This window comes from Convolutriloba macropyga, chromosome 2 (genome assembly GCF_964194025.1).
Source record: "Convolutriloba macropyga chromosome 2, txConMacr16.3, whole genome shotgun sequence".
Lineage (NCBI taxonomy): Eukaryota > Metazoa > Xenacoelomorpha > Acoela > Convolutidae > Convolutriloba > Convolutriloba macropyga.
The window spans coordinates 27,625,719-27,641,590 of NC_134469.1; the positions used below are offsets into that span (position 1 = coordinate 27,625,719).

The window sequence follows — 15,872 nt, forward strand, 5'->3', positions numbered from 1 at the left end:
TTCTGCATGTTGTATGGGTTCTGGCTAATCGGTTGCAAACGCGTATTAATCAGCGTCCTTGTTTTTCTTTTATAGATAATTGACCTTCAATCAAAGGCAATTGACGAACAAAATTGGCATCAAAGATTTGCTTGTTCAGGAGCCAGCTTTGTTGGAAAAGTTTTCCTCGATCGTATTTGAACATGTTCATCTTAAGAAATCAGTGGCTTCGAAGTTACTGAAATCTGGATGTTATTCTGTTATTAAACCCTAATTTTAAAAACTTCAAGTGGCCGTTATATAATTACTTGGCAATGACAGTGAATGAAAAAGGTAAATAGGCAAACAAATGGTCCAACATAGTAAAGGGCAGTAAATCTCAAGTCTCTCCATGAGAGGCTTTGATACGTTTGTTTTTCATGACTCAAGTTTGTAAACTTTTCACAAATTTTAAGTGATTTTTTGTTCGTGCATTTGTTCTGCTGCTCTTTCGTACTGCTGTAATTTTTCGTCTGCGATTAACTGCGATTGTTCTAACAACTTTTCGTCAGATAGTTTTTGTTGTCTGAATCTTTAATTTTCTGTCCATAAAAGTGGATTAAACAGGTAAAACTCTGAGGTCATTAAGTTTTCGCCGCACTAATTTTTAAGTATGCGTTTTATCGAAACTCTGAGAGACAAATTTTTATTGTATAAACGTCGGTTCTTATAGTTTGACACTCTGCCACTTAAGCCCCCCCCCCCCTCCACTTACACAATTCGATTTTTGCATTTTTTAAAAAATGATAAAGCAAAATTATTGATCAAGGCATTCAGATCTACATTTTTCGCTGTTTATAATTAGAGTGTTTGATAATGATTGAGTGCTGTTTTCTTTGAAACATGAGCGCTTTGTTGTTAGATATTGTGTTTTTCTGGTTTTAAATATTGATTCAATGGAACGTGCGTGGAAGATTATCGATGAAGCTGAATTGTTAGGGATGTATCATATGGGCGTAAGATTTTAGGCTAAAACGTAATTAGGCGAAAGGAATTTTTGTAACCATTAGGCGAAAATTCTGAATTCAGGTTTTGTGGAAAATAGGCGAATACCAATTAAAACACTCAAAGGAGGTACTGCAATTTCCGCCTAATGATATACTATAATTAAGTGTGTACAACAATTGACTTAGTAGAAAAATGGCTTAAATACAATCAAAAATTGACCAGAGGTTTTGAATTTTGAGCATTTTCACGATGTACTTTCCAACCCGTTATTCCAGCAGGTTAATTTCCATTATTTAATTTAGAGCTATTAATAGATTGTTTAAACATTCACCATTATTTCCCCGTTACTTTGTTTGAAAATCAAAATTATGGGTCGTGATAACGCCGAGTAGAGTAATAGAGATGCAAAGCATTGAAAACAGTAATACATTTTTAAGTAGTTTTAACCGTCATTGGCAAGTAAAGACAACTGTTAGGGGCACTTGATAGCTGTATGGCATCAAGTGGATTTTGAGGTACCTATTTTAAATGTTTTAATTGCTATTAGCCTAATTTCGACCGAACTTTGGTTCATGATTTTCGCTTAATGGCTATATAAATTTATTCGCCTAATCGTATTCTCACCTGAAATCGCATCCCTCGGCTCTCCTGAATTAGTATTATTGATCCGATTTATATATAGGGGAACCTCGCCAAACGCTACCCAGGTTCTCTTGTTAAGCCAATTAAGATGTATTAATATGTCCCTGAAGAAGACATGGGATCTATTAAAAGCCCTTGATTGATAGATTTTGTAAGAGGAGACTTTCTCCGAATTTGGTTTGACAGATCAGATCTCAGGTTCCGAAATTATTCTGGAGACTTGCGTTTAGAATTTGGTGTGGTGTCAGATAATTTAAGCTCTTCTATCTGTGGAATCTCTTAGTGCTGACAATTTCATTATACCGTACACATTTTGAATAGTTGACAATAAACTTTTATTTTAATTTTTCGTAAATTTTTCGATGACAGTTTTAACACTTTTTATACTTTTTTCTGAGACCCTTTGCTTTTTAAACAGATTTTTGTAGCTTTGAACTTCTAAAATTTGTTTACCCCAATTAACAAGTTAATTGTTTTCAGAGCAAAGCTCATGTTTTTTATGGCTCCGACAAACTTACGACTGATGGAATTCTTGTTTTCCCTACATTTGTTGTTTTCTTTGTAATCTTGTGATTTATTCTCATTTATAATAGTTCAATTGGCTATCGAATAAAGCTTTAGTGGAACTATCTAATGGTTTCAGTTGATAATTAAAGGCGCTTGTGAATATAATTGCTTTAAAATATCAGTGAACTTTGTCACTTTGTCTCAATTCGGTCAACTTGTAGCTGCATCTTATTAAAGACAGATTACATCTTCTTTCAAGTGGATAATAGTTTAATCTTTTTTTAAAAGTATTTTTTGTTTTAACTATAGTTTTTTGACTTTGATACTACGAGTTTTGATAAAAATTTTGTTTGTTGGGATGTTTGCGTGTTTTTATTTTTTGTTCTTCTTCAGCCAATTGACGCATTTTAACTTTTATGACCGCTCCAATTGGCATTCAGAGTTGTTTCAATTGATAACATATAATGTTTAAGGTGAATAGTTTACGGTTTCAATTGCTTTGACACTTCTCTCGGCATTTTTTTAATTTTCCTTTTTTTAATGTTGTTCTTTGAATGGGCGTATGACGTATCCTGTATAATGACAGCTCTAAATGGCTTCCTAAGTGAAACGGTTTAATATCTTCATTGAATCGCTAATGGTCTCTATGACTTTGAATGAATTTGTTTTTAAAATATCCTTGTATTTTTGAACTTCCTCTTTTTTAATTGCCCTCAAACAAAGTTTGAAGCAATTGTATAAGTTCTGTGGTCTTCTGCGATTTTTCGCTTGACAGTGTTGTTGTCGGACCCTTCTGACTTTCGGACCTCAGATGCCGTGTAAACAGGTGAAGCCCGGAAGGCATTAAATGGCTGAGCAGCTCTCTTAGAGCCTAACGTCTTGATAAACTCTATTTATACGATTCCCCAAAATCTTTTTGCGGAGGCAATTTCATGGTGTAAAGGGCGGTTCTTTATCTTAATTTTTTACCTTTGACCTTTACACCCATCTCCTGTCCACCAACCTCCTTCTAGTGATTTGCACCCCTCTCGTCCAGCTCTTCCAACATTACCCTCTCATCACCTGACCCCCACCAGCTAATTCTAGCGTCCGTAAGCCCCAGCTGGAAACTACAGGCCAACTTCTTGCTGGTCATTTGAGAGCAGTTTGTCTGACGTTAGTTGGTTGGTTGTTTATGGTTGGTCATCTTTTTGACAACTTGTAGCCTGTTCTCATGACAACGTCCCATCAACGTTTGTGAAGCAAACAATAATCTGTAGTGTGTTTATGTTTACGAAAGATGCTTTTGTGACTTCGACGAACAAATTTTGTGAGTTTTTGATGCTGATCTGTTTTTGTGGTTCCTTTTTTCCCTTGGCATAGCCCCTTTAAAAACAGGCCTAAGTTCTATCTTGATCTTTAAATGAAGGTATTTTGATCTTTAAATGAGGCCTAAGTGAACGCATGGAAATTTTCCAGTTCATACCTCATGGTTTTAATGGCTTCAACAGTGTTTTTATAAACTGTTTGAATTTTTTAGTCTTGCCTGTATGTGTTGTTATTTGTTATTCAGTATTCTTATGACGTATTCCGACCTGATTCTATTTTGGCTTTGTTTTTAAGTGTTTTTTTAGATAAAATACGTTGAGTATTTTTCGTAATTAATGTTACGGTTGTCGCTTTGTTATCTTATTAATGGCAGGTTTCATCGGCACCCTATCTTGGCATTATTTAATAAATGTGTTGTTTGAACTTATAACTATTCGTTTACTCATGCAACATTCGTTTTCGAACAGTATGTGAAGTTTTAAGAGCTACCCCTCTTTCTCTTTTGGTAGGCGATTAAGTCAAAATGTGGATGAGCTTTATCGAAACATTGTGCAGATGCACCTTACCGAGCCTCTTTGTCGGATTGAATTTTACGTCACTGAGTTTTACTTCACTTTTATGGCTGAGTTTTACTTCACTTTTATGGCATTGTCGAGAATTCAAGCTGAATTCTATGAAGTATATGTTTCTTTCGCCTGTTGTCAGTGATGAAACTTATTGCGTTTAAATCGTTTCTTTGTTAATATCACCCAATTGGAGGAAACAAACTAATTTTGTGCTAGTTTTGTCGAAAATAGGAATTTTTGTACATCAAATCGGACAATGTAAATGATTTTCTTGGTAGACTTAGATCAACACCGAGCAAGAGTTCCATACAACGAATTGGAAAGATGTTTGGTTTGTGGTGAGAATTTTTTGGTTTCCAAAAAATTTGCAATTTATTCTCAATTATTATGCTCATCTTTTTTTATAAGCCTTTTGCTTATTCTTTCTTTTCATTTGCCGCAATTTTGTTTTAATTTTTGTAAAATTTTTCTGTTAACGAAGGAGATTTTTTAATTTTTGATCCATCTATATCCGTGTTCGGAAAGTAAAGGTATCCACAAGATTTTTCCTTTCAAAATTTTTTCGAACGCAATTTTTACGTCCGATGAAGTATTGTATTGAGATCAATATGTATTGTGTTTACAACCAGACTAGTTGATTTGTGTATAGAATAAGACTGTTCTGATTATAATAAGTCTTTTAATATAATTAGAGCCAACAATATTATTGCAAAATCCCAGTTTTATTGTTTTTAATTGATTTTGTTGCGTATGCGTGACAAGTAGTAATGAAGTTGAAAAACAACAGTGGTATATTGTATCTAGCTCACTATAGCAAACATGCAGCCCGCGTTTGAGTAGAAGTAGATGTTGATATCGTTAAGTAAATCCTATTTGTTATTGGGAACTTTTTTAGGAACTGTTTCTTTATCTAATTTTTAAGTTTTGCGCAATTCAGATTAAACTAGCGAAGGGTTATGTAAACAGCGCAATTAAAAATAATATAAAGTCTGTATTAGAACTAATACACAAAAAAGGACAATGTCCGCAGAGCTCATACGAAAGTGCTCTTGACCACTTCGTTTATTTGTAAAACTATCTGGTGGACCATAGACACGTGGCGTAGATGACAGCTCAAAAATTTTGTGATATAAAACAAGGATCGAGTCCAAATTCTTCATCAGATTAAATATTGGTAATCGTATTCTTGGATCAAAAGTAGGACTCTAATCAGAGGAAATCTTTTGAATTGACAGAAAATGGAAACCGACGACGAAACGGGGAAAAAAGAGAAGTGCAATTAGATATGATTCTGAAATCCTGGTCAAAACGACAGGTGAAAGAGATGACCAGCAAACAAAAACAGCACGAGTTATTAGCCAGCGGCGCAATTGTGAGGACCGGCGAAGCTGAAGTTCTATAACTACGGTTCGACTCCAACTCTTCTTGATCTTCTGTTCGTTTAGTTTTCTCATTTAAGGCGTTACTTCACTACAGCGAACTCAAAAACTGCTTGGTAAGGAGTTTAAGCAGAACAAATTGGCGCAGCAGTTAATTGTGTGAACCTTTATTAACTTCATTCTGTTGCCTTTTTTAGCTCAGCCAACCGCTCGCATAATCAATTCGGGGCTCAACAGATCACTGAACGCAAGAAAACAAAAGCTCGGGATATCTTTTATCAGACTATTTACGCGTAATCAGGATCTACGTTGGCGGCTTCCTTTGATCTCATTCACTTTCAATTATGTTTACCTTTTCTAATCGACACCACGAAAGCATAAACAATACCACAGTTGTGAAAACTGTCACGAGTTTCAACATTGTTTTATTACTACAACTTCGGTTTAAAACCCCCTTTTGCCTAGTCCTATTTTTCCCCGTTTGCTTAAACTTTTACCTCTCGGTAGTTTTATTATCGAACATTTAGCTTTGAGTTTCAACGAAACAGTGCAATGGTTAAACTTTCAAACGTGGAATCAATAAATCTGGCCTTTTGTATTTCGAAGCTCTGATCAGCCACTTTGCTTCTGGTACCTTATCGATACAATTCTTACATTAGGTTTTACAACTAACGAAGATCAGGACTCGCGACCTCATTCTTTCTTGATAATCCACTAATGTGAAGAAAAGAATAACAATTTCAGTAAGTCATTTAAATAAATCTAGTAGGGTGCTAGGCTCAGTTTGGTTTCTGTGGTGTTCTGCTTCAGGTCAGCATAGTTTTTTTACCTAAATACTTCTTAATTTTGTTAATTTTTTATATTCCTTGAAATCAATAACAGCTCTTCCCAATTTTTCTTCTTTTTCCTCTTCTTTTACGCTTTCTTCTTCTTAGCCTAATAAATCTAAGCATGCTATGAGCATTTTACCAAATAATTACTTTTTAGCCTTAATTACATCGAACTGAACTTCTTATGCTTCGGAATCAAAAGGTAAACTAAAATAGATGGCTTCATGGAACTCAGTGCGGTGCGCTAACACGCTCTCGAAAATTCGCGCGGCGGTTCGAACCCCACCCTGTTCAAACCGGGTTCTTTTCTTTACTCTTGACACTTTGAAAAACAGTTGAAAGAAATGACAAAATAAATTATGTCCCATTACAGAAGACAACTCAGTGCAGTTCGCTATTTCCGCGCAAAACTCACGCATCCTGACAAGTGGTTTCGAGCCCCAGTCATGTACATCGAACTTTTTACCGTTCTCAAAATTATTATTCTTTTTGTTTTTATCAGTACATCTTAGTAATCTAAAGAAAGTGGAAATTGTCAATCACAACATCTCCAACTTGGCTAGCTTCGTGGAGATGTTGTGATTGGTAATTTCCATTTTCTTTAGGTAAGTAAGTTGTACTGATAAAAACAAAAAAATAGAAATTAATAATTTTGAGAAGGCTATAAAGTTTGATGTACATGACTGGGGCTTGAACCCACTTGTCAGGATGCGTGAGTTTTGCGCGGATATAGCGAATTGAACTGAGTTTAGTCAGTTTAGTTTGGTTACGCCAAATTCAGTCCGCAGAAGTCCTTTATGGTACTTGAAATGGCTAAGTGCACCTGAGATGAAGAATGTGTTTTAATACAGGAAGATTGACTTACGATTTTAAGAAGAAATTTTTTTACGTTTTTTTTAAAACTGAAACTTTATTAATGCGCAATTAATTCTTCCACCGAATGATTGTGCATAAATGGTAGATATGTATGTGTTGCTTAATCTAATTTCCGATTTTTGCCTAATCATTCTACCCTGACAACAGAACACGGCCCTCTTTAGTATGTAGAGTGATATTAAATGTAGCTTCTGTTTTGGTGTTAGAGTTGTTTTAAATAGAAAAATCATAGAATTTGAAGAATACCAAGGATTTTGAAGTTTGCTGTCCTATTTTTTTCTACTTCAAATGTTTTCTGAGTAATTTCATTTTTTATGTTTGAGAAACTGTAAAACAGTATTAAAACTATTGACAAGAAGGTGGCATTTGATGAAAAAATACTTTCATTTATATAATTTCTGTTTCTGTGTTTTGAATGCATTAACTTTGTGACTTCTTTTAAAATGGTTAAAACTGTTTGAATTTTGCATCAGCGAATATAACAGATCATACACGTAAGCAATTTAAGAGTGAATTGTTCACATTTTGGCGATAATTTTTGCGTTTTTCTATTTCCGTTTTGGTATGCCTTTGAATTGATGTGTCCATGCTATTATACTGTTCACTGATACTCATTTATAGCGCTATTTACTAAAATCAGAATTATTATTCAGGATCACTAACTTATTGATTTGCTCTATAAAAGTTCATCCTTTGTGCCCCTTCGTGTAAGAAGCTGAGCTAAAATTTGCGAATAAGGAGTCGGAGCATTGTGTGTACGCACATAACCGAGTCTAGCTTCATAATAAGTTCAATATTGAATTGATTATAATTACGTGTTGATGTTAAATGTTAGTTGAAGTTAAATGTGTACCCACAATACGTTTAAAATTGTGTTGATTGTAAAAAGTACAAATTTAGTCCAATGGTTATCGAAAAAAATCCGGTTCAGACGGCTTGACCTCTAGCTGTCGATCATTTCTTGAGTTTTTTCAGATCCAGCCTGTGTGGAGGCCTGCCCTGTGCCGTGTTGCGTGTAGCCACTATCAGTCGAAAGCGGTGCTCGAAGCGAACCAAACGAGAGGCCGTCGAGAGAGTAGAAGCGGCGAAGTAGTAGCGAGTGCGTACGAAAGAGTGAGGTTCGTGTGAAGGAGTGTACCCGCAGATCAGATAGTCGGCGAGAGCTGTGGTGTGTGGAGACAGAAGAGGCGAGCGGTTAGTAATGTTAATCTAAGAAATCAAAACTTCCTGAGAAAATCTGAATCTGGTTTTTTGATTTTCAAAGATTAAAGAACCTTTCACCATTAAAATGTATTACTTTGAAATGCATTGAGGCGCTGTCTTTTTACGACTCGAAGAGGATAATTGTCGTAGCAATTTTTAGTCGATAAGTTTGTTGACGCTTGAGCAACTGAAAATGCTGCATGTGCTAGGGTTGAGGTCAATCTTGGAGAGTTGTTTTTTGTTTATAACCTGTTTTTGGGATGCAGGAAAACTAGTTGCAACGCAAGCGAAACTTTTTGTTTACGTGTGGCGTTTGAAAGCGGTAATTTTTTGCTTAAATTAAAAAAAATTACTTCTTTAAATTTACATTTTCTAATTTTCTACATTTACTGCGATTACAACCCCCTCTCCGACACAGGAAACCAAGTAAACTTCAGATACAAGTTAAACCCCTCTGGATGAAGTTTATTTCAGAACTGAAAAAAAACTAAAGCTAATCCATCCTAAATCGGGGTATATGAAGTTGGGGAAACCAAGCTTGGTTAAATTCAATAATATTGTTATTGTTATTATTATTGCATGGTATCTAGATAACGCATTTTCATATCTCCATGATCTGTTTAAATATATATCTCATTGAAGGAAGATGGCTGTAATACTGTTACGTTGTAACCCTAGAATATAGAAATAGTCAATTTTTTCTCCTTTCAGAGCTCGGCCTCCTTTAAATTAGAAACCATACTAACGAAGGCAACATTTAGGTGCTTTTTCACAATTTTGCTAGTTCAGTTCAGCTGCTTTCTCAAACAGTTTCTGGTGATGTTTGCGGTATCTCGTCCCGCCTAGAATTTGATATTGAACAGATTTTTTTTTGAATTTCGTGTTTTTCGAGGAGTTATCGAGGATTGAAGTTTTGTGTGAACACGTCATATTTGGTATGATTTCGTTCACTTTTAGTGTAATTCTTCTTCAAATTATGATGTTTTCTTTAAAAATTGTTTATTCAAAATTACATTTCGCGCCACAAAAGGAATCAATATCGTATTCCTAATACACAAAAGGTATTCCTAATATACATAAAAAGACGAGTTCTGGTCTCATAGGGAAGTTTACTGTAAAAAAAAATTCGAATTCTATTTGAGAGCTGTTTTTTTTTAGAAAATTTTGTATTTTTTAGGTCACCTAGAGACTGGTCACTCTTCATATCGATGTTTGGTTAATGATAAACCTGATTTACAGTAAAATGACGCCTAATGAACAAAAAACATGTTTTCAAGGAATCACACATGTTTTTTATGGCTAAAAGTGTGATGGGTTTCGTAATGAGCATTAGTGAAGCTATTCAGTGCTTTGATTGGACAGCTAATGACTGCTAAGACTTTATTTATAATTTTTCGAATTTTTTTTAGACATTAACCGATCATTCACTTATTTTTGTAAACTGTAAGTCAGTCTCAGTACTGACAGGATCCCCTTCCTTTCTACTGCAACCAAATCTAATATTTTTAGCGGTTTTAACTATTGGTTTTATGACTTTGATGCCAAATGATTTCACAAAAACAATTTTAAAATTTTTGGATATTTTCGTATTTTTGAATCCTTTTGAAATTTTGCCATATTATTCTAATTTCGATAGCTCCCGTTGGTTTAGGGAAGACGTTCAATGGATCATAGATAAAGTTTTCATAGAAAAGCTTATGGTTTAAATGGCTTCGACACTTTCTTCTCGCACTTTTCTACTGATATTTTGGTTTTTGCCTGTATTTGTTGTTGTTTTCAGAGTCATAAGACTTATTGTGATATCTTATTGATTACCCATGCATGACAAACATCTTTTTTCTTCTATCGAGTTGTGACTGAGCGTATTTGCTGTCTTCTGTCAAAAGCTATTGAATTTAATGGTTGTTAGGACTTCAAAAATAATCTTTCAAAAATTTTGAAACTTAACCAATCGTAAACTTATTTTCGTGAACTATACCAACTCTCAGTAATTACCGGAACTAATTTTTTCCTACTTCAACAAAAATAATCGAATTTGCGGTTTTATCTTCCAACTAATGGTTTGATAAAATCGATGCGCGAGTTTTCATAAATTTTTTGGACATTTGGAAAATTTTTGGATGTGTTTGTGGTTCTTCTGAAATCTCATCACATTATCCTATTAGTGTTAGTTCCAATTGGCTTAGAAAAGATTTTCAATGGATCATGGATAAAGTTATCCTAATACTGATAGTTCCCATTGGTTTAAGTAAGACGTTCAATGGTTCAATAGATAAAGTTTTCAGAGTAGAGCTTATGATTTAAATTGCTTTGACACTTTCTTCATGCACTTTTCTACTGAATTTTTGGTTTTTGCCTGTATTTGTTGTTTTCTTAGTCAATGACTTATTGTAATAACTTATCGTGTTGATGAATTGTCAATGACGAACATTCTTGACGTCCCATCGAGGCATAACTCTCATGCTCCCATCGAGCGCTTTCACTGCCTTTCGCTGAAACCAATTGAGTTTAATGGCGTTGATACTAACGGTTTTCTCAAATTTCGTGGTTTTAATGTATTTTTTCGTATTTATTGATATTTTGAAGTCATATTGAAAAAAGAATCTCATTTTGCTAAAAAATTATTGGATGATAGAAAAGTCATTACCGAAAAGTTATTTTTTGATGGCTTCGACTCTTTTCTCGCTCAATTTTTTTTTGAGTTAGCAGTTTTCGCCTATTTTTTTAATCTTTAGGCAGGCGTAAAATGCTGACCGGTCTCAAAAGCTTGTAATTGAGTATTCAAGGATTGATGTTACCCGAGGTAGTCATTTTATTGCAAATAGTCTCAAAGTTTACGATATTATACATTTTCAATGATTTTTTAACTTTCCAGTTTCTGTTGTTTTTTTTGTCAACTTGTAGCTTATTCTCATTATTGAGAGGTCTAATGCAATCTTTTGTATTCAAAAAATTTAAATGTCCAGTGATATCATCGTAACTAATGTTTTGTTTGTGGACAATATGCCTTTAAATATAAGTTTTAGTGGTGTACTTGTGTTTCTTTCTCTCTTCTTTTAGCACATTTGCGTAATAACAGATCCCAATAATTTTGAAATGTGGCCTAAATGCACTTATTTAATCTTTCAGTATAGTTTTAGTTGTTATAGTATGAATGAAAATGGAAGGAAGAATACTTAGTATTCAGATAATAGCTAATGATTTTAATGGCTTCAATAATTTGTGTTTTCCCAAATCGTTAAATTTTTTTGAGTTTTTTCTGCTTCTGTAGTCCGTTCCTATGGCTTAATCTAACCAACTTCAGGTTCTATTGGTTTCATAATGAATGTTTAGTAAATTTATTAAGATTGATTTCGTTAAAAGCTAATGATTTTTGGTTTAAATTTTTTTGGTTTAAAAAAAGTTGATCGATTGTCCAACTTCGCCTTATTATTTCCTTTTGTCGACTTTGTTACCTAGTCTCATTAAGGAAAATTGTCATCTGTTGTATAGTATGGACAAAGTAAATTTGTGCAGTTAAGGTTTTGTACGATTGCATTTTGGCGTTGTTACTAAGTGCGTTCAAATTTAGAAACTTAGTTTTTGCCGTGAATTTTTTTGTTTTTGCTTCTGTTGTTTGTGTTTTTTTTCGTAGTTTTTTTCAATGAAAGATCTCGTCAGCGCTGTAATGAGGCATGGCATTATGTAATTCAATAAGTAGTTAGATTTTTAAAAGCTTTTTTAAACTCAATCATCTTTTTTTATTATGTCTTCATTTGGATTACAATTAAGTCAAAAGTGTAAATGAGCTCGGGTCGGAACATCATGTGCAAACGCACATTAACGAGCATCCTTGTTCCATTTTGTATTTTAAATTCTACGAGTCAAGTCTACGGGTATACAAAGCCATGGCGACTTTTTGTTGCAATCTAGTAGTTATGTGATGGTACTGTTCTCAAATCAAAAGACCTGCTGTGGTTTTTGGTCCGTAATGGTTTACTTTAATTTAATTCTTGTGCGTGACATAGATTGTTGTATATAAGTTTTGCTCGATGACACCGCAATTAGATGCCCCTTGTCAGTAATTAACTCAATGATGTAGATTGATTTGGTGGTTGAGGTTAATTATTACACAATAATGAGTAATAATTATAAGGCTGTTACAGTATCCAATCCAAGTTCTGCTATCGAAGGTGAACAGGCAAAACAGTACCAGACAAAATACTTCTTGAGTATTCTTGAGTATTTTGTCTAGAATTATTTTGTTCGATCACGCTATCCAAGAACAAATTGGACAGATTTTGTGGCTTTTTAAGGATAGAGGCGAGGCGAAGAGAGGCGTGGATAAGGTGAAAGAGGAAAATAGTGGAGAGTTCAAGGATCTATTGTAATCAAGGAAGATCGAGTTTTGCCCTGTGAATTGAGAAGATGGCCCTGACTAATAAGGTGTACGTGGGTGACCTGCCCGATACAGTGGAGGAGGACGAGATCAAGCAAGTGTTCGAGCCCTTTGGAGAAGTGACTGAGGTGGAACTGAAGAGCACTTTCGCATTTGTTCACATGGCCAACAGTAACGAGGCTGAAGAGGCCATCGCTAAACTCAACAACACGTGAGAACACAAGTTCATTCAACCTCATTTTTTTATTAATAGCCGCCTCAGCTTCTCAGCCGGCTATTATAGCGCTCCTAAGTTTTTTTTTACAATTCAAAGAATTTTTACAATTCAAAGAATTTTAATTGTATTGAGGCGCTGTCTTTAAAGATCTGTTCACACATTTTCATGATTTTTGAAGTCAAATCGGAGTAGTGATTTTGGTCACGCCGAAACAGGAAGAGGAGCCAAAAAGCGAGTGATTTTCTGCGTAAAATTGTTCACTCTAATTTTAAGGTAGTGAGAAAACGGAGTTTGAACAAAAATTCGCTTTTCTCGCTAGTGGTTTTTTTGTTCACATGCGGCGATTTCACTTTAATTTTTACTGTTTTTTTCGATTTTTTGGGTAGGATTTTTTATAAATGGTTTTTTAATCCATTCATTGTCCATTCTAAGCCTAGTGGTTTGTGTGAACCAAATTTACTTTTCTCGCTGGTGGTTTTTTTGTTCAAATGCGGCATTTCTACGTTGATTATCTATTTTTGAAACTTTTTTATCTGACTTTTTTGGAAATATTTTTTTCCAATTCACTCATAGTTCGTTTTTTAGTCCATTATTTTTTTGTTTAGTCAATGAAATTTCTTTGAATTGTACGCCAGGACTTGTCCTGCTATGTTTTACTTTTTTTTGCTTTTTTGCGTCGAACTAATTTTTTTGCTTTACCTTAGTTCACAGCTTGTTCATTATTTCGCGTGAAATATTTTTGACTTTTCTAGGCTAATTTCACTCTTCTCTCTTTCTGCTAAAAGTGTTTTCAGACAGCCGTTGCTCAGCAAAGCAATTCAAAATGAACAGAGTCAGAATCAAAAAATGAAATCAGACATTGAAACGGGATAAACCCATAAAGCACAATTTTAGATGCCCTTTACTCAAACTTTGTTCTTAGTTACCATCTATGCTTATTGATACTAGACCCTGTGTCGTCTCACTAGGACATAGGATTATGTTCAGTTCCAAAATGACATCAAAATAGTAAGCACTGTAAAATTTTGTGTACAAAAAATATTTCTTTTCAGTAGTTTTTTTCTCTTCTTTTAATCCCAATCTTGGTTGTGGGAATCGACGGTGGCTATTTTCCGGCAATCTGCTGGGTATGTAAAGGCGCTGCTTTTAATTTTTGACTTTGTCTGGTAGTAAGACGTCTTTTTACGCTGCTTTGCTTCTCGTTTTTTGGCTTGCATTAAACTGATGAATTGGCTGTTATCGAAATAATCTATTTCTTTACGAATGCATCTATATAACCGATTGGTCAAATTACCAAACTAATTAAGAGCTCTTAAGAACTTGATGTTGACTCCAACGTATTACTAAGGAGAGTTTGTGCCACATGTAATAAAAATAAAATTCATTAACAGTCAAGTAAATAGGGTACGATTTTATTTGAACACCTTTTGAGAGAGTAAAAGTGGTAACTTACTACGTATCTGTCATGACCGAAACAGCAACATTAGAATTCGATCATGAATATTATAGAAAGTATGGTTTGATAGTTGATCCTGATTGGATAAAATGATTGAAATAATTGTATTCATATGCTTATATGTTATTGGATATAATTTGTAAAATAGGAATGAGTTCTTACCAAAAAGTTGCAGTTGTTGAAGAGATGATTGAAATGAAAGTTGGTTGATAAAAGAGATTGTAGAATTAGATTTGAATTGAAGTTGAACACAAATATGTTATAAAGGGTATAGCCACAACGAATTCACTATTCATCCGAAGACCTGAAACATAGATTAATCAGAAACATAATAGAAATTACTAAAGTAATCGTTATAAGATGGTGACAGTTAAAAGTGGCTAAATAAAAATGCCTGATTTTATAAGCACGAATGTTAGCAAACAAAACATTTTACTCGAAATAAATTCGAATATCGCTAAACTCACTTCCTTCCACATTAACATTGCTACATTCGATATTTACTTAATTTGTGGAAATCTTTTGAACTTTCACGTGGGAATTTATATCTTACTAAAATCTCATTTGAATTATGAATCTATTTTCAGCTTGCTTTACAAAACCAACACAGTTATTGAAATTGACGATAATTAAAAACTTTACGAAACAATGTTACCTAAGTTGATAGATTTATTTTACGAATCACTGACTGATAATAACAATTTCACTACTTTCCATCCACAACCGACGCTTTTTAAATTGCCTGAATGCAATGCCACAGTACTGGCAATATTTTCAGACCCCCATTATCATGTTATTGCAATGATTATTTCAAAGGATTTACAAAATGAACAAATTCTTTTCATCTTGTCTCTTACGCCACAAAATTTTTCTTACATCAAAAACTATGTTACAAACACTTCTCTAATTGATCTTGACTTATTGGAAATTGATTATTTAATCTTATAATTCAACAATGGGTGATGTAGCTGCAGCAGCTACTGCTATTGCAAATGCAATAACAACCAGTTTAGCTACAAGCCAAGCGGCTCCGACTGTTCACATCAATCCATTTTCCGGGGGACCAACAGACGACTTCAGAGTATTTAAAGAGCAAATTCGAAGCTCTATCACACTAGCACAGGTCCCGGATGCAGGTAAAATTGATTTTCTGAAACTTCACTTGGCTGGTGGAGCACTCAGCTACTTTCTTGAACTGCCAGCGGCAGATAAAGCAGATCTTGCGACAGCCCTCACAGCTTTAGAGAGACGGTATTTTAGCGCTAATCAGCTTGAATTCTATAAACTCAAATTTCAAGAACGAAAATTCGATATGTCAAAAGAAACGCCAGAAGATTTCTTAACGGATCTAACGAAGCTTGCAAATTTTGCCTTTGCTAATTCAGGAGGAGTAGATAGATCAGGCGAGCGAAGTCGAAGAATCCGGGATGCATTCATTGCTGGAATGCCCACACAGCTGCGATTGAAATTACTTATGCGACCAGACACAGATACAGTTGACACGCTTTGCACTCAAGTTTCTAAACGACTTGTCTTGAAAAGTA

General features: G+C 34.4%; 1 protein-coding gene across 1 annotated transcript in view; it reads left to right on the top strand.

Moving 5' to 3' along the window:
- Nucleotides 1-8,052: 8,052 nt before the first annotated feature.
- The window catches only part of LOC142358589 (uncharacterized), a 63,214-nt gene continuing 55,394 nt past the window's right edge, over nt 8,053-15,872 (top strand). Inside the window, exons 1-2 of the mRNA XM_075410015.1 lie at nt 8,053-8,268; nt 12,573-12,866. Of these exons, the coding sequence (XP_075266130.1) occupies nt 12,685-12,866 (182 nt within the window). The 5' untranslated portion in view covers nt 8,053-8,268; nt 12,573-12,684. The remainder of the gene's footprint in view (nt 8,269-12,572; nt 12,867-15,872) is intronic.